At 35.2% G+C, this 25,719-nt stretch overlaps 1 protein-coding gene across 1 annotated transcript in view; it reads right to left on the reverse strand.

Moving 5' to 3' along the window:
• LRP6 (LDL receptor related protein 6) overlaps window positions 1-25,719 on the reverse strand; it is a 165,983-nt gene that overhangs the window by 48,739 nt on the left and 91,525 nt on the right. The window contains exons 6-11 of the mRNA XM_032855008.1: window positions 23,895-24,291; window positions 22,612-22,783; window positions 5,706-5,922; window positions 4,843-5,132; window positions 3,321-3,547; window positions 758-942 (exon numbers count right to left, since the gene is read on the reverse strand). Of these exons, the coding sequence (XP_032710899.1) occupies window positions 758-942; window positions 3,321-3,547; window positions 4,843-5,132; window positions 5,706-5,922; window positions 22,612-22,783; window positions 23,895-24,291 (1,488 nt within the window). The remainder of the gene's footprint in view (window positions 1-757; window positions 943-3,320; window positions 3,548-4,842; window positions 5,133-5,705; window positions 5,923-22,611; window positions 22,784-23,894; window positions 24,292-25,719) is intronic.

The raw sequence follows: 25,719 nt of genomic DNA on the forward strand, positions 1-25,719 counted from the left end.
CAATTTTTTAAAATATTTTTTTAAAGATGTTATTTATTTATTTGACAGACAGAGATCACAAGTAGGCAGAGAGGCAGACAGAGAGAGAGGAAGGGAAGCAGGCTCCCTGCTGTGAGCAGAGAGCCCAATGCGGGGCTTGATCCCAGAACCCTGGGATCACGACCTGAGCCAAAGGCAGAGGCTTTAACCCAGGGAGCCACCCAGGCGCCCCGACATTTGTAAGCAATTTAAAATAGGATTTTATTTATCTCAATTTATTTAAAAGCAATTTTAAAACCAGACCAGGCCACTGAAATCAATCCATCTGCAGTCTGACCCCATGCCTCAAACTTATATTCTTGCTATAAATCAGTGAGTTTGTTTAAACTCCTACAAATGGTCTGTTTTGACTGCAGTCTTATTTTCTCTCCATAGGGGTCTATAAGTTGAACTTTTCTTCTTCCTTCAATAAAAAGATGGAAATGAATATACTGTATTTTACTAGTACAAAAAGTCACTTCAGGAATATCTAGGGAGTTATAAATTCCATTACAAGCCCAACAATAATGAAATTTCCACAAAATAAAGAGATGTGAACCCAAGTACCTGGCCCACTATTAATAATAATAAACAGGATACAACGGCAGAGAGAGGAACAATCTAGACACTCATATGTAGTTCTATTAATAGTACCTAACCAATGGTAAAAAGCAGCCACAGATATCTGCATAGGAAGAATAACATACTATCTGTCTGAATAAAAAGAAGTAAAGCTTACCAAGCATATTTGAAGATTCTATTAAGTTGGTGTCCAAGTCTGTCCAATAAAGCCTCCTTTTAGCATAATCAATAGTTAGGCCATTTGCCCGGCCCACATTTGGAACTAATGTAGTACGTTCACTTCCATCCATGGCAGCTCGGTCTATCTTAGGTTTTCCACCCCACTCAGTCCAATACATAAATCTAAATCCAAAACAATAGATATTTAACATTTCACTTTTGGTTATTTAGGAGAAAGGGCCATATTTGCACACAGTAACTAAATAAGGAAAATATGTGTTCAATCAAAGAATTTGATAAAACAAAATCATGGTTACAATTTTTTCAATTATTTTGGCAACCTCAACTAAATATTTTTTCTCATATCCTAAAAAGGAAGTGAGTCAGCTTTCTTTTAGTCTTTCCAATGAATTTGTTCCATCCTAAACCCAGAAACTGGAAATAAACCAATGATTTCCTTACTGTAGCTTTTGCATTTATAAAACTAATATTCAAGAAGATACCAAAAAATTAAAGCTCTGGTCTCAGAATCGGATTCACTTCTAAATAAAATATTTTTATCTCTTTTTATACATTTCTGAACAGAAGTAATTTGAGTTTTAAATTTTTAGACTTATTTTTCGACTTATATAATCAACTCTCCCCAAAATCAAGCTGCAGTAGTACCTCCGATATTTTAATAGCCTAATTCATTTAATAGCCTTTAAATGAAGTTAAAAAGCAAAGTTTGAAATGTATTTGGTCACGCAGTGCAAAGGAACATACTATAGATGTAAGAGCGATGAGTGACCTTCTATTGCATCAGCTGGGCAGAGACACTACTACTATAATCCCTGTGAATTTTTAGAACATTCTCTTGCTTTTATTTTATTTTGTCAAATTTTTCACATTGACCTTACAATAGCCTCCACAGTATAGCCTTTTTACAGATGTAAAGAGGCTAAAGCAATAAAAGAAATGTGAATGATCTAATTTCTTTAACTCAGTCACGTGGCAGAGCGAGAACTAGAATCTAATCCTTAGCTAAATGCTTTTTCAAGTAAACTGGTAAGGTGCTAGTTCTGAGACATTCTGAATACTGGGACTAGGAAAGTACTCCACATGCCAACTCTCAGCAAATACCTGAAGACAGACATTCACTTCTCAGCCTGTCAGCTGATGGCTGACTTGATAGCAACGCATGAACATGCCTTTCTGAAAATTAAAGTTAGTCCTGGGCTTTGTTTATATTTGCACTTGTCAGCTGACAGGCACATGCACACAAGAAGGAAGGAGAAACAATTGTGAGAGAAACGTCATGGTTGCCAGCAGCCACATAACCTAGAGTCCTTAGTCCCAGCTATTAAATCTATCTGTCTGGTAACTAATGCTTAGAATAAAGATCCCCATAATCCAATCACAACATGTCAGCACACAGAACTACTTTGCTATGGCCTTCTCACCAGATGGTAACGAGCTAATAACGCGATTAATGTTATTTCAAGGAAACTACGCTTGTATGTTCACATTGTTAACTTCTGCTTTTAAAAAAGTGGAATTACTGGGATGCCTGGGCGGCCCAGTCAGTTAAACGTCTGCCTTAAGCTCAGGTCATGATCCCAGGGTCCTGGGATAGAGCCCTACATCAGGCTCCTTGCTCAGCAGGGAGTCTGCTGCTCTCCCGGCCTCCCGCTCCCCCTGCTTGTGTGCATTCGCATGCACGTGCTCTCTCGCTCTCTCGGACAAATAAATAAAATCTTTAAAATAAATACATAAATGTGGAATTATTCTTCAAATTCCAGATTTCTTAGCTGTTGGCTTTTTTAAACTTGCTAAGTCACATAAGAGGATCACCTATCCTTGAAAAATATATCATACTATAAATACTTACCATTAATTGAAAAGTTTACTATTTAATATCAAAGTTCTCTAAGCTTATAACAATGATCAAACTAATTGACCATTTTGAATTAATGACTATTCTAAAATGGAGCTTTTTTAAATGCAACTATTTCTTAGTATATGGCATTATTTCAGTGGGTTTTGGAATGTGGTTTAACTTGAGAGAGGGGGTAAGCAAATGCAAAGTTGATACCTTCAAAAAGGCTGTTTATTAGCATGTAAGTATGATTGGTAATATTTAAATACTAAGCCATTTCACTAATCTTTCTCTACCTAATGTTAATAATGATAAGTGTAAAATCTAGTGAGTAATTTAATCTAAATCAGTGAAATCTCAACTAATGGATCTTAAAGATTTTATTTATTTGAGAGAGAGAGAAAAAGCGAGTGCAAGTACAAGCAGTGGGAGAGGGAGAGAGTGAATCTCAAGCAGACTCCATTCTGAACGCAGAGCCCAAACCGGGGCTCGATCTAAAGACCCTGAGACGAAATCAAGAGTTGGATGTTACCTGACTCAGCAACCCAGGCACCCCTTAACTAAAGGGTTTTAAAATAAAGCCGACCTGTGGTTTAGTTATTAGATTCCTAATCAGCATTACTTAAGACATCCCAAAAATACAATCCATAGTTGGGCTATGTGCAACATAGTTGCTAAGAATGCATACATAAAAGCTGTTTACCCTTCAGCAGGATCCAATGCAAGAGCTCTGGGGCTATCTAAGTCTTTCCACACCAAAACCTGTCGGTGCTGCCCATCCAGCTTTGACACTTCAATTCGATTTGTTCCTGTGTCTGCCCAGTACAAGTTCTTCCCAAGCCAGTCTACTGCCATGCCTTCTGGATAATCTAAGCCGAATTCTACCACATGTTCCAGTGCACTGCCATTCATAAAGGCTCTGCTGATGGTCTGCAAAAATAAGATTAACAACAAAGTCACACGACTTAAGTACAAAACACTATCCAGAAAGAATGTTTGTTTTGGTTTTTGTTGGGTGGGAGGATCCAGAAGAGCCAGAGGCATAGTTTCTTAATATAATTTACATATTTTACAAGAACAGAAAAAACCTGATGTCAACCTCTAACAAATGCAACTGTGACCTCAAGTTTTACTATCAAGCCAGGGAGAAATTTTTATAATTCTTAAGGACCAAAAATTTATTCTAGTAAGACAGCAGAATGACTTTGCTTTTAAAATCTATTAGTAATCAAGTGAAAAGATAAGACCAGAATGTTGTAGACTCATAACTGGTAGTCAGCTTCCTGAAAGTTCTTGAGAGTATGCCATGTCATTGTGTCAATCTATATGACAATAACAATCTAACAATCTTATATAAGATGTATATAACCATTATCACATTATTACCACTGTAATTCTGAATCCCCCAGAACTCAAAAGCATAATTCAAGTTATTAATAATAGCTGCTACTTCTCAGCAAGCACTACCTTAAGTACTTTGTATACACACTTTTCTCATTTAACCCTCAAAATGGCCCTGCGAGATAGGCATTATCTCTATTTTCAAGATGAGGAAACTTAGAAGGCCATACAATACAAGCCAAATGTATTTATTTACTTCATTCATTCACTCAATTAATAGATTTTACTGAATGCCATTAGATTTCAACTCTGGCTCCAATACCCCATGATTTTTGCATATTAGACAAATTTTATATAAATTATCTGAAATAAGCCCAGGACTATCTAGAAGAAGCAAAAACTATTCTCCATATTTTCTGGTCCGGAGCTCCTCCTTCTTACTGACTAAGTATGCTTTTCAATACCTATTTTAGGCAAAAGAAAATAAAGGTAGGTAGGTATGGGTGTGTGTATATATACACACACACACTCTAACTCATAATTGGAGTTTTCTACCTGAGACAGACTACCAAATTTTATTTAATAAATTAAGAGTCAAGCTTCTATAAGCCATTTATATAACTGCTTACTCTTTACCTGTAGAAAATGTCACTTATTATCCTCAGATGGAACAAAGCAGAGGAAGTCAAGCAAAGTATCTTGTATTTTAAAAAAAGCACTTAATTAAAACTGAAAGGACCTAGGCCTTGACTTCTTTTAAAAAGTCTTAGTAGGCATTCTGCCTACTAAGCAATGAGAGAGAGTGATCATAGCATGAAGACTCAGACATTTTAAAGCTCTCCCTCCTTGTCTTCAGTTTTAACATTCCAATTCTTTTGACTAACCTTGAGTGAAATATCTGTCCAGTAAATGCGGTTGTCTGTTACATCAAAATCCAAAGCAGAAGCTTCTTTGACACCAGTAAGAGGAATGGCCACATTATTATTGTTAGTTTCCAAAGAAATTCGCCTGATATCTGCTCTCCGTGAAAACAAAAGGAAAGCCTCTGGGACGATGCAGGTCTTCATGTCACTGATGAGTTCAAAGCCAATGGGGCAGGCACAGCGGAGGCCCTGAGGCCTATAGAGGCAAAGATGGCTACATCCCCCATTTTCCTCAGCGCAGGGGTTGGAACCTAGAAGATGTATTAATTATAAAGGGGCACAGAAGGACAAATACATTGACACAATCAACATATTTTCACTTGAAAATGACTAGGCATGTGGATCACAAAGACATATGATTTATATCTGCTCCCAAATATATTTTCAATACTAATCTCATAAATAAACACTATGAAGATTAACAGGGAATAAAAAGCCAGTGCAGTGGCGCAGGCCTGTAGTCCCACCTACTAAGGAGGCTGAGGCAGGAGGAACACTTGAGCCCAGGAGTTGGGCTGTAGTGCATGCACTATGCTAGTCTGCTGTCCACACAAAGTTAGCATCAATATGGTGACCTACTGGGAGCAGGGTCCCACCACACTGCCTAAGGACTGGTGCACTGACCCAAGTCAGAAATGGGCTTATGTACTATATTTTCAGTACTAAGTCTACATTTAAAAGGCCTATTCCTGCTTAAAAAAAGAACAGATGATTTCTATATTCCATAAAACATCAATAATTTACAGTGCTGCTTTACAAGCCAATTTCTCTGTATTTTTCTCATTCCTGGTTTCCATCTCTGAGAGAATTTTGGAATTACTTACCAATGATTCGATGAACATTTGTGGCCTTTAGGCCCATGAGGTCAGGAAGCTGGTCTATGATGATTTCCCTCTCTGCACTTCGTTTGTGTACTCTTTCGATACTACGCCTCTGCCAGTCAGTCCAGTAAACATAGTCACCCAACAAGGTAAACCCAAATATGTGAGGAATTTTGTCTTCTACTAGTACTCTTCTCCCAGTGCCATCAGTATTCATAACCTTCAAATTTAAGTTTAAAGACAAGAACTAAAGATGTGTACTTATTCTTCAAATGTATACAAAAATAACAAATCAACTGCTTGCTGTATCAACACTGAAAAGTGTCATCTTGGTCATTCCTATTATAATGCCTTCTTTCACAAAAGGACAACATGCTAATTTAATAAGAATGATTTCAAATACTCAGTGTAAGCTCATATTTTATCTCTATTTCTCCAATCTCTTATTACCCTTCCTTCTAAAAATTCTGACAATATTAGCTTAGTATGTATCTCTTCCATTATGTAAAAATTAAAAATAAAATACAATTACCTTAAATTTGCTTGTACATTTGTTTTTATAATGTACCTTTGTATACATTACTTTATTACATATTTTGTTCTATAACATTTTATTTTTCCTGAGAGTTTTATCTTTTTACTCTGCAGGAAACTCAAACTCATGTAAGATCACACAGCTTGGAAACATAGTATATTTTTTAGGACTCCTTCTGCTTACTATACTGCTGTTTTTGTTCACTTTTTTTTTGTTTAAAGTTTTTTTGAAAGTCCACAGATAAAAGGGCTCTCAATACATCTCTCAGTCTCCTAAGATTATAATTGTAATGTACCCGGAATTTATAAATCTCTGGAACTAAGTTTCAAGTAACTAGCATGTACCTACTCTTTCCAACTACCCTAGGTAGCAACATTATTAAATTCATTCTGACACTCTCATTATAAAGGTCAGCAATTTCCCTAGAAGTGGCAAAGGCATCTTTTCTGTCCCTGACATTCCAGCACCATGTACTAATCTTCTGTTCTAAAAGATGGAGCAAGTCTTCTAAAGCATCAACTTGCAAGTCCCCAGCTAAGACCACTTCTACCATTAAATGGCCTGTGTGCCAGGCAAACTAACTTTCAGAAATGTTACTCTGGTACTAAAAACAAGTATATGCAAGAAATTTCTGCCCCCCCCCTCCTAAAAATAGTATCACAATCTTTTATGCAAGTATGAATTTTTTCTTCCATAAAATCAGTAGGAAATAGTCTCTGTAAGTCAATACCGTGACTGCCTAAATGGAATGACAACCAGATGTTATCTTTATCTCTCCTCCTTAAAATTTTAAAATTCTTGCTGACCTTCCAAGAAGAGCCCAACCTTGGAAACAAAGTACTTAAAAATTGAGTGAGCAAAATTGTGCTATACCCTTGTATTTTCACTTGTATGTATAAATAAATATTTCAGTTATACCTGATAGAAGAGATTTTATTAACTGAATGTTTATCTGTTCATATCAAATACAACAGGACTTCTATTAAGCCAGCTGTATAAATCTATATTTAAACAATGTTTTTATAAGAAAAAACATAGTTTAAAAGAATTAATAAACACTAATCCAACTCCTACATTAAATACTGTTTAAAATTAATAATTTCTCCTTGAGACATGAGTCTAGATTTTTTACATTCATATTTCCTTGCAACAGATCATTGGTGGACATACTTTATGTCTATGTTATATCTTAAAATTACTTTTAAAAGCAGAAAGAACTAAGCAAAGAAAAAGGGTCAATAATTTGTTTACATATCTAACTAAAATGTAACTTCTAAAATAGCAGGAAACTAATTCATCCATTTATGTGTCCACCACTTCTACTATTAGTCTGGCAAAGAACTCAATAAATATTTGTTAAATAATTTTTAAAAGGAGATAACTTCCTAAGACACTCAGGAAACCTTCCTGAAAATGAAAATTTATGTAAATTCTTATCCTTAGATCCTACAGCTTAGCCATTTGAGTGAATGAAAGGTATTCTTGCCCAAATTATAAATCCTTGTAAAAATTTTAAGTCCATACTACTCTTTATTTTTGGAGAATGAATACATTCCTGATCCCTCCTAAAAGCAGAGCTCCAAGAAAGAATTTCTGGCCACACCATATTACTGTCTGGAAACTATGATCAGAGTGAAAAATCTTTCCTTTATTAGACATACAATAGAAACGTCTTTATTTTAGGTAGGGAAAGTTGTTGTTTTTTTTTTAACTCTGTATTTTTATCCGCATCCCAATACAGAGATTATTTCTTGACCATCTTCCTCTAAGCCGCTTATAAGAACTTCCTCTCAGTACTATTTTCTCCCTTCCCAGGATCTTCAATATCTTCCTCTCCAGAGGATCCTTTTTTTCTGCCTCTATCACAACACAATTTCCCCCAACTTAGAAAGACATGGTTTAAAAGTTGAATGATTGTGTTTTTACTGCCATATTCTTTGAATGTGATCTGTAACAGCTGCCTCCACCTCTTACCACTCATTCCCTTAACTCTACAACTGACTTCGAATCTATGACTCAGATGAAATAAATCTACTGGAAATGGTCAATGACTCCTTCCTTGCTTTTCTCAGTTCTTGTGCTTTTTTTTTTTTTAAACATTTGATACTCTTAACCCCCCACTGAAACTATACATCAGATTTTCAAGGCACCATGTGACCTTATCTCTTTTTCTATAGCCAGGATGGCTTTTTATCTCTCCGTTTTATTAGTTCCCCTTCCTTTTTCAAACCTGGTTGGATACTTTCCAAGGCTTCCTGAGTTCTTCTTTGCAAATCATCTTTCAAAGCCTATCACATCTTATAGCTTCTACTATTATCTTATGTTAAAAAAAAAAATAAGAAATATGTAAAGTTCTAATCTAAGTTCTCATCAGTTTCTACTGCAGTTATTTTCAACTGCATCTCCTGGTAGATGTACGTCTACCTCATCTAAAATGTCATATAGTTAACAGGGAACTTCTGTTCTCTGTTAGAGTTCATCATCCCATCAGAGAGTGTCTAACACATAGTACTAAATATCATGCATTGTAACACTCTAAAATACTAATTTCTTACAAGCTTATATTAAAACATGTATGACTTGATTTTATTCCTAGTTTCAGTATTATCTTAAACAATTATTGTGCATTATCTTACATTCAACAAATTAATACTAATTTTGCTGTACTATGCCTAAATACTGGCCTTCCTTTTAAAATTTACTTGCTGATCTAAAGGCTACATTAAATGCCTAATACTGAACCTCTTTTAAAGACAGAATTTAAACTTTTCCTCCAAAAACATTATAAGGTCAACCAACTCTTTCTCCTTTCAGTTGTTTCAGCCTGCAATGTTTGTTTGTTCATTTTGATAAATGAACAACTTAAAAGATGGCAGCTTTAGTATGACCCGGATAATGGGCAAAGAATGAAACCAAAATTCACAGTAAGAAAAATAACAAAAGCACACTTCCCAAAGATCCTTTTAGTTTACACAATTAAGCATCTTCTATTTAGCAGTTACTCTCTACGCTCCCACTCCCTACGAATCTCCAATCATTAGCAAACAATGTTTTGGCACAACTAGATAGACTGAGATTTCAAATATAAGCTCTATCATTCACTAGGTACCGCTAAGCAATTCCTCACAAGTAAAACAGGAAAAGAACTTAAATCACTGAATTATTTAAGATTAAAGAAAATAATATTAAATATATAGCATAGTACTGGATATGTAGATGCTCAGCAAATGTTAGTTCTTGCCCTTTAAGATTATTTTAATAAAATGCTTTAGTCCCTTGAGGTAAATATAGCTATGTTTAAATAGCTGTAATGAATTTATTAAAATACAGTACTTCAAAATAAAAGCTGATATAGTAATATAAAAGAATATGTGGAAATAAAAAACCAAAACAACCACACACTGTTAAACTGAAGAATAAAAACAATACAGACCCTTTCTATGTCCTGGGAACCAGTGGAGAACTATAGGCATGCAGCCTTATTCCCATTTCCAGCCCCCAACTGTATTGTTCGTTATCTACTTAGACGTATGTTTAACTAAAACAGTAAGCCAAAAGGAGCAAACAATTTGGTAATTAGATCACATATACTTTTGCTGCTCTACCAGATCCTCACTCTACTCCCCCAGCCCCAAATCAAACACTGACAAACTTATCTAATGAATGTGAATCACCATGAAAGATATCATGCTGAATGCTCAAAAGTTAATTAAGAGGGCCTCTTCTAGCAAAGGTATTATAATTTAGTTGAGGAGATAAACTATATTTACATTAAAATCATACACATATACTCCTCTCTGGCCTGTAGCTTATCAGGAAAAAGTGTACAAAAAATAGTAGGAGCTCGAATCCATCTTGAAGAATTAGAAGAATTTTGACAAAGAGAGAGAGAAAAGGATCTTCCAGAACATAAAAGAAATAACACATGTTAAGACACAGTTAAAGATGCCTTATGTGACTGACTTTGAAAGAAATGCATTGAGGCAGAAGGAACACTAAAGGGACTCAAAGGAGACAACATTAGGCAGATACCATCCTATGGCAGGTATGAAATTCCAGGATCAGAACTAGAGAAAACATGATACTTCTGAGAGCACTTAAAGGAGGGTGATATGACAAAATTCTATTTTAGGAAGGCCTTATTTACCTCTGTCACTGTGTTCTGATTGTGCTAAAAATAAACATCTTCAGTACATAATTATGGTTAATAAAATATTTTCATTTACTGTGGGATGGTAATGGAGGTCCAAAATCTCTTATCTGAAAGTCTTAAGGCTAGTCATATTTCCGAATTCAGATTTTTTGTGGTATTTACAAAGGTAAACACAATGCACATAGCACATCACCTCTGCCTGGGTCCACGGTAGCACTCTGTTGCCAAACATGTGAATATTTTATGCAGCAAAATATATACATATTCCCACAAAATTGGATAAATGAAGACTCCAGATAGCCTTACGTTGCTTCAAGTCAGGTTTTCCACCAAATAAATTAGCATAAATAACTTAGTTTTGAGAGCTAGAAATGCTTTGGTCTAGGCCCTTGTCAGAACTGGTGTATGGATCAGGGCTAATGCTGCTCTAAGTGCAAGCCAGGGTCTCAGGAAGAAGAAAAATGAGCAAAGGACATATTAAAAATAAAAAGTTTTTAGCAACTTCTGTTGAACAATAAATGGTAATAAAGGTCTTACAAAGATCTTCAGATTAGCACAGTGGCCAGGAACTCAAATACAGTTCCCTAAAAGCCACTACTAAGGATTTTGTAGCTTTACCTACTACAGCATTCATTAGTCCCTTTTAACTAATTATTCTTCTTTCACTTTAAAAGCAAAAACCGGAAGTCTTCCACCCCCCCATAGGGAGGGGCATGGTAGGAGGGAATAAATAAAGTGCACATTAAAGCTATATCTATCACATCTACTTCCAATTAAACAATGTAATTAAGATGAGCTAAAGATTTTTTTTTTTTTTTAAGATTTTATTTATTTATTTGACAGACAGAGATCACAAGTAGGCAGAGAGGCAGGCAGAGAGAGAGGAAGGGAAGCAGGCTCCCTGTTGAGCAGAGAGCCCGATGCGGGACTCGATCCCAGGACCCTGAGATCATGACCTGAGCCGAAGGCAGCGGCTTAACCCACTGAGCCACCCAGGCGCCCGAGCTAAAGATTTTTTAGTGTAATTCTATAAGCAGCACACTGTTTGCCTTAATTTCCCATCTTCCTGTTGTCTGTCGTAGCTTTTACAGCAGGGTCAAGTCTAGAACAGTGCTGCCCAGGAGAAATATTTAAGCCACAAATGTGAGTCATGTGTCTAATTTTAAATTTTCTAGTAGCCAGATTTTAAAAAGTAAAAAGGAACAGCTAAAATTAATTTTTTACTGTACATACTATTTTTTATCTAATCCAACATATCCAAAATATTTTTATTTCAACATGTAATCAATACTTAAAAATTTATTGAGACTTTTATGTTTTTTTTTCATACAAGGCCTTCTTCATATATGTATTTTGCACTTCAAGCCCCTCTAGTTAGACTAGCCACTTTCTGAGTACTCCACAGATATATGTGGCCACTGGCTACCAAATGGACTGTGCAGGATTAGAATTTCATGGTGGTGACTACAGAGCCTACAACAAAATTAATGTACTCTTTTTTTAGATGTCCTCTCTCACACCTGCCTGTGACGAGGTTTCCATATACCCTTTAGGCTCAGTAAAGCCACAAACAATTAAGGGTCTTCCATTTGGTCTTTCCTCCCTCTTCAGCTATGCTATATTTAATTCTAATACAGATTAAAATTATTTTTTTAAAAATTATTTCTGATGGGAAAAAATTAATAAAATGCTTTTTTTCAGCTTTTATCACATTTGAAAGTTTAAATTTCAACACTAGCTGAGACTTGTAAGAATAAGGACAAAGGCTTGATTCTTTCATTTCTTTTAAGCTAACCCAACATTTAAATATTACAACCACAGTTATATTAATAAAGATGATCCATACCTGCCATCTCCTTGACTCGCCCACTAAGAGAGTATTCTAGATTGAGAGTATTCTAAGAGGTACTACTACTAATGGCTAAAGCTGACAGTTCGTGAGAATCTTTACTCTGCTTTTACCACATGTCTGAAATTTTTCATAATTAAAAAAAAAAAAGGAGGGAGGAAAGATAAGGTCCAAGTCCAAGGGCTCCTGAATAATAATAACAATAATAGCTGTCATTAACAAATGCTGTTATCATTTTTGTTATGATGTGGAAAGCAATTATAAGAATCTTCTGAAGAGATTAAGGGATCAACAACTTAAAAAACCTGATTGTGACACCTTACATCTAAAGACCATATATTTCCCTTTACACAGAGTCCAATGATGACTTTCTGAACTCTTGTTTCCTCCCATTACTTCTGCAGATGTGACACTTCTATTAGAAAATAGCTTTTCCCCTAAACATTTCTCTTTTACCAGCCACACAGTCTCTACTGGGCAGAAGCAACACAGTGAAAAACAACACGTTGATCTCAAAGAAAAGCACTATTACATTTACCATACCCAAGAAGTAACCGTTTTGGACAGGTTATTGGGTTTGTAAATATGGTTTTAAGCCCCTTATGTCTAAAATAACAACACAAATCCTGGTTAAAGCTTGCTTGTACATTCTGAACCCAGAACAAATGAACCATTTTAAGCGATTCCAAAAGATTACCCTTATGCTTTAAAAGTCGAGCCAACACTAATTAAATCTTCTGGCAGCTTCTGAGGGTGTGCTTTGCTATATTACCTCAGAGTGGTTTAATTAGTTAAACTGACATTGGGCTTCTGTCACTTCTGAAATCTACCTCCAAATATGAACCAGAGTCTCCAGTGGTTTTAACTGCTTCAACCACATTGTGGTAGGGATTAAACTATTCTGAGGCATTCCCAAATATTACAAACCACACTGAGAATACAGACTACAACAGGAAATAGATGTGGGTTAACCAGAATATCTCCACAGAAAGGAGGTAAGAGCAAACCTTCTATAGATATCACATCTGGTTTTTTGAGCAGTTTCATCAGCTTATTAAATGTCAAGACAGGATTACCCATGAAATTTTGGAATGCAGCCAGTCTACTACCAAAGTTGTTGCTATGCAACTTCACTTGACTAGACACGTTCAAGAAATAGATGACAACAGGACAACCAGGCACCTATCATAAAATGAGCTACAGTGCAAATATTATGACATCCTAAAGGAAAAACCTAAATTATGCTCACAATGAACCATTCCTCTTCTAATGTTCCAGCCAATATCCAAAGCAAGTAGTGAATTAATATTTACATATAAAGAGACACTAGATCTCATTGGAGGCTAACGGATAACAATAGGGTATAAAATATAATTTCACAGAAATGGTATTTTTAAAAATGGAATATATACGCATGGAAAGAACAGTTCAATCATTCAGGAGCTCACTGGGGTAACAAGAGAAATGCTTTGGAACTATCAGGGGAAGTAAAGAGATGCCATGCACCTGGGTAAGAGAGCATAAGGGCAATCACAGTCCTTTAAAGCCTTTTAACCTAGTTCAAGACTTACTATGTCTCAGTAAATACAAGTGATTTTTAATGTGAAAAGAGAAAATACCATAGTTGCATTGAGTAGTTTTATTTTTTCAAGGAGTCATGCTTAGAGCATTAAACGACTGCAGTTATTATGCTCTTTTACAGATAGAGCTAAGAATTGCTACTGTGACCAAAGCTTTCTAAAACCAAAATTACCCAGGAAAACTAGAAAATTAAGAAGAAATTTTCAGTTCAAGGCATCATTATGATGAGTACACCACCCTGGTCAATTATACTCAACTACTTCATGAGACATTTCTGAGAGTCCCACTGTCCTAAGGTCTTCAAAAAAAAAAACACCTCTAATGTGGGAAAACATAAGCATATTAACTAGGGAAAACTGCTCCCTTTCCTTTCATTCTCTTCAAGCACAACTAAAATAAATTCAACTTGGAGTCTGAGTAGAAATAATAATCAACAGCTTATTACTCAAAGGCAAAGTACTCCAGTACCAGTGAATGTGCCTTATGTTCATATATATATATATATTTTTTTTAAGTAATCTCTCCACCCAATGTGAGGCTCAAACACATGATCCTGAGATCAAGAGCTGCATGCTCTTCCAAATGAGCCAGCCAGTCACTCCCCAGATACTGGTTTTTAAATACTATTCTTCAGGGTTGTCTCGGTGGCTCAGATGGTTGAGAGTCTGCCTTTGGCTCAGGTCATGATCCCAAGGTACTGGGATTGAGCCCCATGGGATTGAGCCTCCCTGCTGCGCAGAGAGTCTGCTTCTCCCTCTCACTCTGCCTCTCCCCCTGCTTGTGCTCTCCCTCTCAAAGGAATAAATAAAATCTTAAAAAAAAAAAAAAAAGATACTATTCTTCATTAAATAGAACTATGGCTCCTTAGAGTAATAGTTGATTCCAGGGCTGAGGCAAGAGAAATGTAAGATAAAGTTGAATATATTATTGTTCTAGAAAGTGCTTTAAAATAAGGGAGGTTCCTTGAAAAACTAAAAACAGCATCACCACATGATCCACAATCCCACTTCTAGGTATATATCTAAAAGAACTGAAAACAGGATCTCAAAGAGATACTTATTTGCACATCCATGTTTACTGAAGCACTACGTGTAACACCCGAAAGGAGGAACCATCCTAAATATCCTTTATCTGATGGATGAACAGATAAAGAAAAACAGTGCATACATAAAATAAAATATTATTTGGCCTTTAAGAAGAGAATCCTATTATATGCTACAAAATGGAGGAACTATGAGGATGTTACGCTAAGTAAAATAAGACAGCAAACTGAAAGATACTACTATATGATCCCACTTTAGGTATCTAAAGAAGTCAAACTCTTAGATTAAAAAATGACAGTTGCCCGGACAGGGGGAAAAAGGAAGTTGTTTGACAGAATTTCAGTTTTGCAAGATGAAAAATTCTAGAGATTGTGTTGCACAACAACATGCATATAATCAGCACTACTCTACTCTCTGCCTAAAAGTGGTTATGGTAGATTTTTTTTTTTTTTTAACCACAATTAAAAAAAGGAGATGGAGGCTCATGAAAAGGTCACAGGTATCAAGTTGAAGGGGCTACTAATTCCAATTCTGGGACAATATTTGCAACAATAATGGAATATAACCTTATAATATTCTACAATTTTAAAGAATATCCATGATTTCATATTAATATACATATGAAAAGCTGAATAGAGAGGGAATAGCTCTTCCTTACAGGAAAATTCCAATCAATAAATATAATAGGAATAATGGAAATTGCATCAATGTTAAATTCCTAATGTTGATAATTGTTCTGTAAGTATGTAGAATGAAACTGGGTGAGAGATCTAGTATTGCAAATACTGAGCTGAAATTATCTCAAAATGAATAGTCTAAAAAAGAGGCAACAGAGCACAACACAAAAAGTACTGTATTAGGAATCGGGAAATTGGAATTCCATTCTTTTTTTCTCCTAAAACCGGAAGTTTATGACCTCGGGCAAATACAAGAAGCAAATTAAACAAAAAGCGCCAAAGAATGCTGAATTTTAGGAAGAGAAACCTGGGGCAGAAAGAACTACTGTTTCTGTAAGCATTATATCTAGAAACCATAGTTAATTTTATGAGAACTAAAAACAGTTTTTTAATGCAAAAACAATTTTGAAAACCCATGAAACACTGTTTACTTACTCTCTTGAAACTAATGAAATCTATTATGGCATAGGAGGGTTTTTTTCACATTTTAAGAGTAACACTGCAGCTAAAACATAAAAGCAATATTATAAATCGCAACCAAATATAAAAGCCAAGTCATTAGTTAACCCAAAATCAAAAATAAATGAACAACAAAACCAAAAATCTCTGAATAGGGGTGATATTAATTGCATAAAGCCTCTAATTTCATTCCTACTTAGAAACTCTAGAAGCCTGGAAAATTTCAGAAGCTCCTAATTATAAATGAAATACTAAACAAATAGTCTCCAAAAATCTAACTATAACCAAAGGAATTCTAATCCTTCTCCAAGATTTTGTTATTTCAGATCAAATCTAACAACAACAAAAAATTATAGTACAATGAATGAACAGTTTGGGAAATCTATGAGTTCAACAAAAAAAATCATAGGGCCTGCCTTGTAATATTCTTAGAAGGTCTAAATTTTTAAATTGTAAACTACATTTAAAATGCCAAAAAGAAAAAAAAAAAAAAGGAGAAGCCTTTCTTCATTTTGGCTAACTTAAGGAATAACTATTACACAAAATCTTTAAATAGCTAGTGATAATTTTAAATTTAAGTAGGAAGTTAAAAATACTTGTCACTTTTAACTGCTCAGAGTTTTGTAAATTCCCTCAAGAAGTCCCCAAATTGTGGTCTTTACCATTATTTGACTGCCTATCCTTTCCAAACCCTTTAAAAAACAGTAAAAATAAAATCTCTATGAGCCCTGAAAAGTGTAATAGTTTGCCACCTACAGAGAAATAACATCTCAAAAAATAATGTTTTACATGGACTCCATTAATAAAAAACATTTACATGTTTGGCTAATTTCAAACAACAGCTTTAAACATTTATTTAAACTTCCCAAGCATGTTAATAATGGAATAGCTTGTATACAGGTCAATAGAGAATATAAACAAATATTACAAGGAGAAGTTGCTTTCAGGAAAATTGAGTTACTAAAGATTTTGAACCCCTAATAGGCAAATTTTCTTTAGTTAATAGGGATTCAGTGCACTGTAGATAAGGAAAGTTTTAAAGAAAAAAGAAAATATTCATGTCACCTGAATATAAATTTCCTTTAAGGAACTCTTCCAAGGCAAATATGTTATTTGTTCGTAATCTAAAATAATGCAGTTAGTACCAAAAAACACTGGAAAATGTTATAATGGGAAGAAACCTAAAGATCATCTGGTTTAAATGATCTCACTGGTCAAAATACAAAGACCAGATTGTTATGTGAATTATCTAAGGTCGCTCAGTTGAATGAAAAATCAAACAAGAATTAAGGTCAGGGTGTGCTATTACAAAATGTTTCAATAAAGATCTAGAGATTAATTACCACTCATAACAACTAAATACCGTTACCAATTGTAAAGAAGCTAACTTCTCTTTTTAAGAAAGTAGGACATTAAAATCAGCACTCTTTTATTTCAGGAGTACAAAAACCAAAGAAACAAAAAAGGAAAATTGAAACTAAAAATATCTCCACACATATTATACAGTTTTATGCTAAAACATGAGAAGAAGGTTAACAACAGAACATTTTAAAAACGATCCAAGAGCAAGTTCAAACTTGGTCACTAAAATAACATGCATGAAATTTTCCTAATTTACATAGATAAAACTACACTAACTCCTAAGTGAGGCAAAGCATTTTGTTTGGTAAGGCTCTAAGGGTTTATTGTGACATTTCAGGAAAGCATGATTATACTTATCATCAAGCAAGTTTCTCTCATTATATATGTGCAATAATTTTTTTAGAGCCAGACACAGTAGAGTGGATAATGAGACAACAGGACATATAATTAGATGATGTACTACTTTGGCTGCTGTAGATTATAACAAGTTAAATAAGGTTGCTTAAATTGTACATCAAAAGGTAACTTTCAAATAGGAATTCAAAAATATGTTATCATAAAGTAACTCCAAACAGATCCAAGATGATATAAAAGGATAGCACCATGTTTACAACTCAATCAATATAAGCCGCTAATCCAGGTATTCTGTTGAGCTGAGGAATCTAATGATGGTGTTTTATCAATATCATTCTTCAGTTATAACATTCAGTTATAACATTCTTCAGTTAGAACAAATGGGGAAAAATATACATTCACATACATTCATATAGTGTTGGAAAGGAGTAGAAATGGGCAAAGATTCAGGTATTTAGGCTGTTTATCTTGAATATTTCCCTAAAATTGAAAATAAAATCAATTTTAAGGAGCACTGAATGTTTTAAACTGGCAAAGATTCAAAAGGAAGTACTTGTTGGTACTTGTCATATAATCAAAAGAGCTTTATCTCAACAGCAGATGATTATATTAATTTCTTAAGGAAGAATTAATCTTAGAAACAAACGATTAAGAAAAATCATAATAAATGGGCCCTTGTGTACTTTAACAGACTTTCACAATACACAGGCTAAAGATGCCAGACAAAGAAATTACAAAGAAACCTGAATACCTGGAAAACAAATTAGCATATTGATAAAACAGAGGAAGTTGTCACAGGGGAAAATGTAGTCCTGTAATTTCAGGCTTAGAATATGAAATAAATCATTCACCAACTATCAAGTTTTCGGCATACATCCTACACAATAATACCCTCTTTATTCAAAATTTCTTCGTACTTAAGGCCCTAATAATTTCTGTTTCCCAAAGTTGTCCCAGGTATAATTAAATTTCGACAAACTACCTATGGACATCATATTCTCTAAAGCAGGGAAATTTATAATAAAAGACTAAAAACAAATCTACATGCCCATAAATTAGGTAAGACATCTCTTTTTATCTATAACTAGTAGGCGTTGTTGTGTTTGTCAGAAGCTCAAAAATGAAAGAAGGAAAAATGAAATAAAAAGCATATAATAAAAAAATACATTGTGAGAATAATTTAACTGACATCATTTCAATAAAACCAGTGATTCAAAGCACAGTGATTAATTTTTTTAATCAGTAAGTTGTATAGAATGAGAAAAGCATCCTCAAAACAAAACAAAAAACCCCAAGCTAATGTAACATTCTTAACTTTATATAATGACAACAAAATGCTTTAAACTTATAAATTATCAATGATATGTCTTTGCTACTGAAAAGCAGTACTACATGCCCTCAGTGCTATAGATGTTTTTGGCAGTGAAACCTGACCAAGAAAAATACGAATGTTGTTAAGACACAATGTGCTTCTGCCTACCTAAGGGTCTTATAAAATAGAAATAAAGGCTTATTTGAGGACTGTCCAATCAGAAAAACAGACATGATCCTTTCTGCTAATGTTTTAGTATTATATAAGGAAGCCCTAGAATACTATAGTAACACTCGGGTGGGCCTAGGGGTTGGGGGGGTGAAAGGGAGCTCAGTGCAGACAAGTAAACAAGACGCTCTTTTGTAAAAGGTGATGAAATGATATTAGCATAATGAATAAGAAGCATAAACAAGTACCAGCATGCAACTTTTATAGAACACCTACAGATACGTGGTCACTATCAGCGGACAGGTAGAGAAATCAGATTTATCCTCACAGACACATTCTCTCTCTCTCTCTCTTTTTTTAAAAGATTTATTTATTTTAGAAAGAGAGAGCAGGAGCGCAGGGGGAGAGTCCCAAGAAGACTCCCTGCTCAACATGGAGCCCAACACGGGCTCAATCCCATGACCCGGAGACCACAACCCAAGCCAAAACCAAGAATAGGATGCCCAACCAACTGTGCCATCCAGGTCCCCCTAACACCTTCTTGTATTAAAGCACCAGCCAATATTATGACTATCTTTTAAAAAATGTGGCATCATTAGCAATTCCCTGTGTCCCATCCCTCTTTGCAGAAGCTGGTTATAAATCTGATAAACTTTTATGTTCTTTCTGCAACTCTGCACAATAATAACTAAACCTGAAACCTATAGCTCTCCAATATATCCAGCATCTGTTATATCACCACTTGCAGAAAAGAGAGTGAGAACCTGATCTGAAGGTACAGAGAGCACAGGTGAATGAACAGTCTGAGTTCTCCCCATAAGACCCAATTAAAACGAAGAGTTTCCTATGCCTTATATCAGTATGTAAAAATTTACCAAATCACAATCTTTTCTTTTCAAATGTACTATAAACTCATACAGTCTCATCCCAAGTAAATTCAAAGTCTTTCAGAAGAGAACAAGGCTATACAACTATTATTTAATATTTTCTTAGGGTCCCAGGAAAAAACAGTTTTACCAAAAAGTTGGGAAGCATATCACCTAGACCAGGATAAGATCAGTAGATAGAATCACCTGCTACATACCAAAAGGCTAGCAAATAATGGCTTTAGAAAGAGAAGCATTTAAAAAATTATGTATTTTTCCAAAAGTTTTCAAGTTCACTATATTCAACCTACTATCGGGTAAAGGGAGATGAAAAGCTGGTTGTGGCAGTTGCTCCTATAATCAACAGTCTCAGAAAGAGAAACTAACAGTTTTTCTCCCTCTAATTATGCAAGATTAATTTAGATGAAGAGCTGTGCTCTTTCCTTAATATGCTATATACCAGAAATTTTACACATCATCATAAATTAAGAGAATAAATAATAACACCTACTCTCTTTACTTCCCAGATGTGCCTATGAAAAGAAAATGACAAAAGCATTGATGCTCAATTAGAGAAACTTCATCAGAATCTCCAGGGCAAAGAATAAGGGAGGTCTTTGTATGTATAGTCTGGTGGAGATAGTTGTACCACTAACACCAAATAATCTGTCAAAGAGGACACAGAGCAAACCTGGAAGAGGAGAAATAGATGAGAAGGGCAGGCTTTTAAGGATGCTGGTACCACTGAAGGAAGAAGGAAAAAAGGAAGTGAGGAAGGAAATGACACCACCGCATACACATGTATATAGCTCTAGAAGACAGAACAGGTCATAATGAATGCTAATTTTAAGATCTACGGCACTGCAGACCAAGAAAATAAATCCTGTTTAATCAATATTATATTTTGTTATATGATTCATTCTTATTCCCAAACATTGTCACTCAGAACCTCCAAAAGTTCTCAGTTCTCTACCTAAATCATCCTAAACTATTTGTGATTTTGAATAAATTTCTATATCTAAATACTGAAAGTAACCTGAAGTGTGGGAAATAAGACATGAAAAATTCCCAGTAAGAAACAAATGTCTTATTTACAATCTAATCAATCAGTCATAGTAAGCTTAAAAAGATACCAAATACAGAATTTTTTAAATCCCTAAAAAATAATAAATCAAGTATTCTTCCCTTATGTACAAACAAACACTCTTGTAGGACACATGAGCTTTAAACTGTTTTTCTAAGAGTAGTAATACCTATACTCTCATGTATGGTCCACAGCTGGTCAACAATACACATTTGTGAACTGCTTGGAAATGGATGTGCAATTTATAATCAGGCTGACCCACGTAGGGAGCTAATACCCTATCTAAAAAATAAAGAAAGAAAGAAAGCAAGCAAGCAAGCAAGCAAGCAAGCGAGCCCATAACTTTCATCTCATTAGCACTGTACTCAAAGCTGCTAAAGATTCAAACACTAACGTGGATTTAAGGAGAGGGGCAGTGAAACAATAAGAGGGAGAAAATTTATATACTCAAGTCTATGCAAAATTTTCTATTAATGCAAACCAGCTGCATGAATAAGTAATGCAGTTTTTAGTATTTGAGCCTTGTGGAATACGAATGGGTTTTTCTATTCCAAGTTTCCATTCTGAAAAGAAGGCCCTTTATTTTTCCCTCAGAGTCTCTGGCACTCCTAAGAATTACCTTTCTAAAATAATGGCTCTGGAGCTCAAATTATCTATCTGTTAGATTAAGTGCTGTGACTCTGAATAGCCATTCCAAGCCACAACTTACATGAGAGGTCATGCATCCCCCAAAGAAATATTGTACAAGAAAGTGTTTTAAGTACGTGATCCATAAGCTCTCAAGCACAGCCCAACTCAAAGTTGTGAAATTCAGAGCTCACATTCAACATCAAGGTATATGCCATCTACAAAACATTGTGATAAACCACTGGTTTATTGTGATTCAACACTGGTTGTTTGTACCAGAATTCTATTCTGATTGCCACAACTTAATTCTACCATATGGTAAATATTTTCCCCCAAGTTCTAGTTAATTAATCTTTCTCCTACACAGCTCATAAGTCAATTTAAAAATTGTTTGCCTGTAACCACCTTAATACTTAATATATGCCACCACCTGTTTCCAACACCAGTAACAGCAAAAGTTATATATACACATGGGCTTTGTTCTCCTGACAGAAATACCAGCTCTTCCAGTATAGGTCTTATATAATATTTGATTTGTGCAGAAACTGTCCCTAGGAAATTCATACAGTGGCTTTATCCATAATAAGGAAAATCACTCACATAAGCTTTTAGGGCTAGAAATAGAGGAATATCCATTTCTCATGCCAGTAGAGAGCTCAGAAATCTTAGAGTTCAGTGGAAGAAAAATACATAATCCCTAGCATCCTTAAAGTTGAGTAAAATTTCTGTAAAAGATATCTCTGGCACCCCAGACAAGAGGCAAGAATATCTGCATCAAATTAACATCAACTTAAAAACCATTATAAAACTGGTTTTAAAATGAAAAAGCAAGAACAAACCTCAATTTTGTCTGTTTTGGCATCTCCCCAGTATATTTTGCCTTCATCATAATCCAAGGCTAAACCATTTGGCCAACCAAGAGAAGTGTTAACCAACACTACTCGGTCAGAACCATCCAGAGCTGCTCGCTCAATTTTCGGGATTTCTCCCCAGTCAGTCCAATACATGTACCTATAGAAGTATACAGAAAATGAGCTAAAAACAGATAATAAACTGTAACTTTCAGACATTCTATAGGTGAGGTCCACCCCTCATATTACACTGGTATCAGTTAACGCCAAAGAAGGAATAAAAAAGGGACTTAAACATACTCAAAATTTATGTTTAACACAGACATAATAGTATATACATGCTTATAGGAAATTTTCAGATCAGTGTTTTCCAGAAATGATCATAAAAATGCCTTCCAATAATGAGTTCCATTTTTAGTTATGTTTCTTCAAAATATTTTGTGCTCCTTCCCACTAACAATCATCTTTTTCTTTTTTTCCGAACTTTTTATTTAAGTAATCTCTATACCCAACGTGGGGCTTGAACTCACAACCCCAAGATCAGAAGTTGCATGCTTTCCTGACTGAGCCAGCCAGACACCCCAGTCATCTTTTTTTCTTGCTGGCTTCTCACCTGACATAAAAAGGCTATCCCAGTAGTGATATTCAGATGACAAACTAACCAACCAGTATGTTAACTCTTTCTGTAGTGCCAAGTAATTGCTGTGGTTCCTGGGAATTTAAGTGGCTCCAAGGCATTGATATATACTAACGTATAATAATTTGTCACTATGTTCACCTTTAAAATGAATCTCATAGTAACAAATAACATTGGTGAGTATATAGAAAGCTATGTTTCCCTACACTGTGATCAGGGTGTTATGACCAAAAAAAAAAAAAGTCATTCATGTATCTTGGGATATACCATATCATTCTAGAAGTACCAAAAATGGGATGAAATTAAATCTTCTAGGGGAAGTTCTGAAAACACTTTCTTTCCATATTTTTCATGGTCATGATGCAACCTCAGCAAAATGTGTAGCCAATACCCCAAATCAGCAAGCATTGACTTAATTTAGAAAGGAAAAGTATTCGAAACATTCAAGGAAAAAAACCTAGCAATTCTTTAACTTGAGATTTTATTCTAATCACTATGCTCTAAAAATGAACAGCCAAGGAAGAGCTGTTTATTGAAAAACAACACATACTTCATATTGTTTTTCTCAATCCTTTTAGGAACCTGTAGAAAACAGAAACACCAGACAAAGTTTTCTATCAGCAGAGCTCCTTACCCAACCATGGGATCTAACACAATAGCCCGGGGTTCCTCTAAGTCCTCTGAAATCAAGATCTTCCTCATGGTCCCATTCAGCCTTGTCACTTCTATCCGATCAGTGCCAGTGTCTGTCCAATAAAGATTTCGGGCAACCCAGTCAACAGCAATGCCATCAGGATGCGCAATTTGAGCGGTGACCACAAACTGACTGCCAGATCCATCTATGAATGAGCGGCGAATGGCCCTCACTTCATCATCGGTCCAGTATATATAGCCTTCCACAGGATCATAATCTATGGCAATGGCATGACGGATGTCTTCTAATTGCAAAACAATGTCTGTGAAATCTGGTGTATCCAAAGAAATGCGTCTCAAGTCTGTCCTTCGTGCTAAAAGCAGTAATTCAGTGGCACCTAGAACAATAAAGTGAGATAAATGAAGAAAAAATTGAAACCCACAGGCAAAATTTAAATAAAACTCTAAATAAAGAATGTAGAACTTCTTCAGGAATTGAAAAGTAAAGGAGTATAAAAGGATACTTAGGGTCCATTTTGGGTAGAAATGGAAAGTAACATAGTGAACTAGGAAGAGCTTGACTATGAGGTCAAGCTCTATAATGGCTCAGTTCCTCAAATCAAGTTCTGATTCCTTCTTAGGTTCATTTGTTATATAGTCCCTGGAATTAATAATAGCTACTTAAAGGTATAATGAAGAGTGACTAGGTAACGACTAAGAGGTTGAATAGCTAAATATTAAAGGAAGAAGGAGAAATAGGATACAGACCCTTTGTTTGAGAAGTATGTTCACAAAGGTAAATGAATCCAAGACAAAGATCTTTTGTGTTTGATGAGAGTGTTCTAAAATTGGACTGTGATGGTTTCACAACTATAAATTAGTTAAAAACCACTGAACTGTATACTTGAAATGACTGAAATTTATAGCATGTAAATTGTATTTCAGTTAAGCTGTCTTAACAATGAGAACTATAAGGCAATGCCTGACATAATTAATGATAGAGAGAGCTATGGTAAAGGAAAAAGAAGCAGCAAAGAGAGGGAATCACTTAAATGTCATACTGCTTAAGAGTAAGAGTTGTGGATCTGACAGAACTAGTGGATTCAAGTTCCTATACAAACTTAGGCAAAATTTCATCTCTCTAAACCTAGTTTCTTCATTTATATTTCAAGGATTGCTCTGAGGATTAAATAAGATCCATATAAAATTCAGGAATATGCTGAACATATAAGTATTTGGTAAATATTAGCTAATATATTATTACTATCATTAGAAAAGAAACACTTTTTTTTAAGATTTTATTTATTTATTTGAGAGAGAGACAGTGAGAGATAGATAGCATGAGAGGGGAGAAGGTCAGAGGGAGAAGCAGACTCCCTATGGAGCTGAGAGCCTGATGTAGGACTCGAACTCTGGTATCATGACTTGAGCTCAAGGTAGTCGCTTAACCAACTGAGCCACCCAGGTGCCCAGAAAAGAAACATTTTCAAATTTTTATTTCACTGAGTTTTATTTTTTTTTTTAGATTTTATTTATTTATTTGACAGATAGAGATCACAATTAGTCAGAGAGGCAGGCAGAGAAAGAGGAAGGGAAGCAGGCTTCCTGCTGAGCAGAGAGCCTGATGCGGGGCTTGATCCCAGGACCCCGGGATCATGACCTGAGCCGAAGGCAGAGGCTTTAACCCACTGAGCCACCCAGGCGCCCCTCACTGAGTTTTAAATCAGATTTATTTATGAAATGTTTTTAACTCGAAGTAGTACTGAATAAAAACACAGCTGAGGGGCGCCTGGGTGGCTCAGTGGGTTAAAGCCTCTGCCTTCGGC

The sequence above is a fragment of the Lontra canadensis genome, unplaced genomic scaffold, assembly GCF_010015895.1.
Source record: "Lontra canadensis isolate GAN:19392208 unplaced genomic scaffold, GSC_riverotter_1.0 scaffold9, whole genome shotgun sequence".
NCBI classification, from domain to species: domain Eukaryota; kingdom Metazoa; phylum Chordata; class Mammalia; order Carnivora; family Mustelidae; genus Lontra; species Lontra canadensis.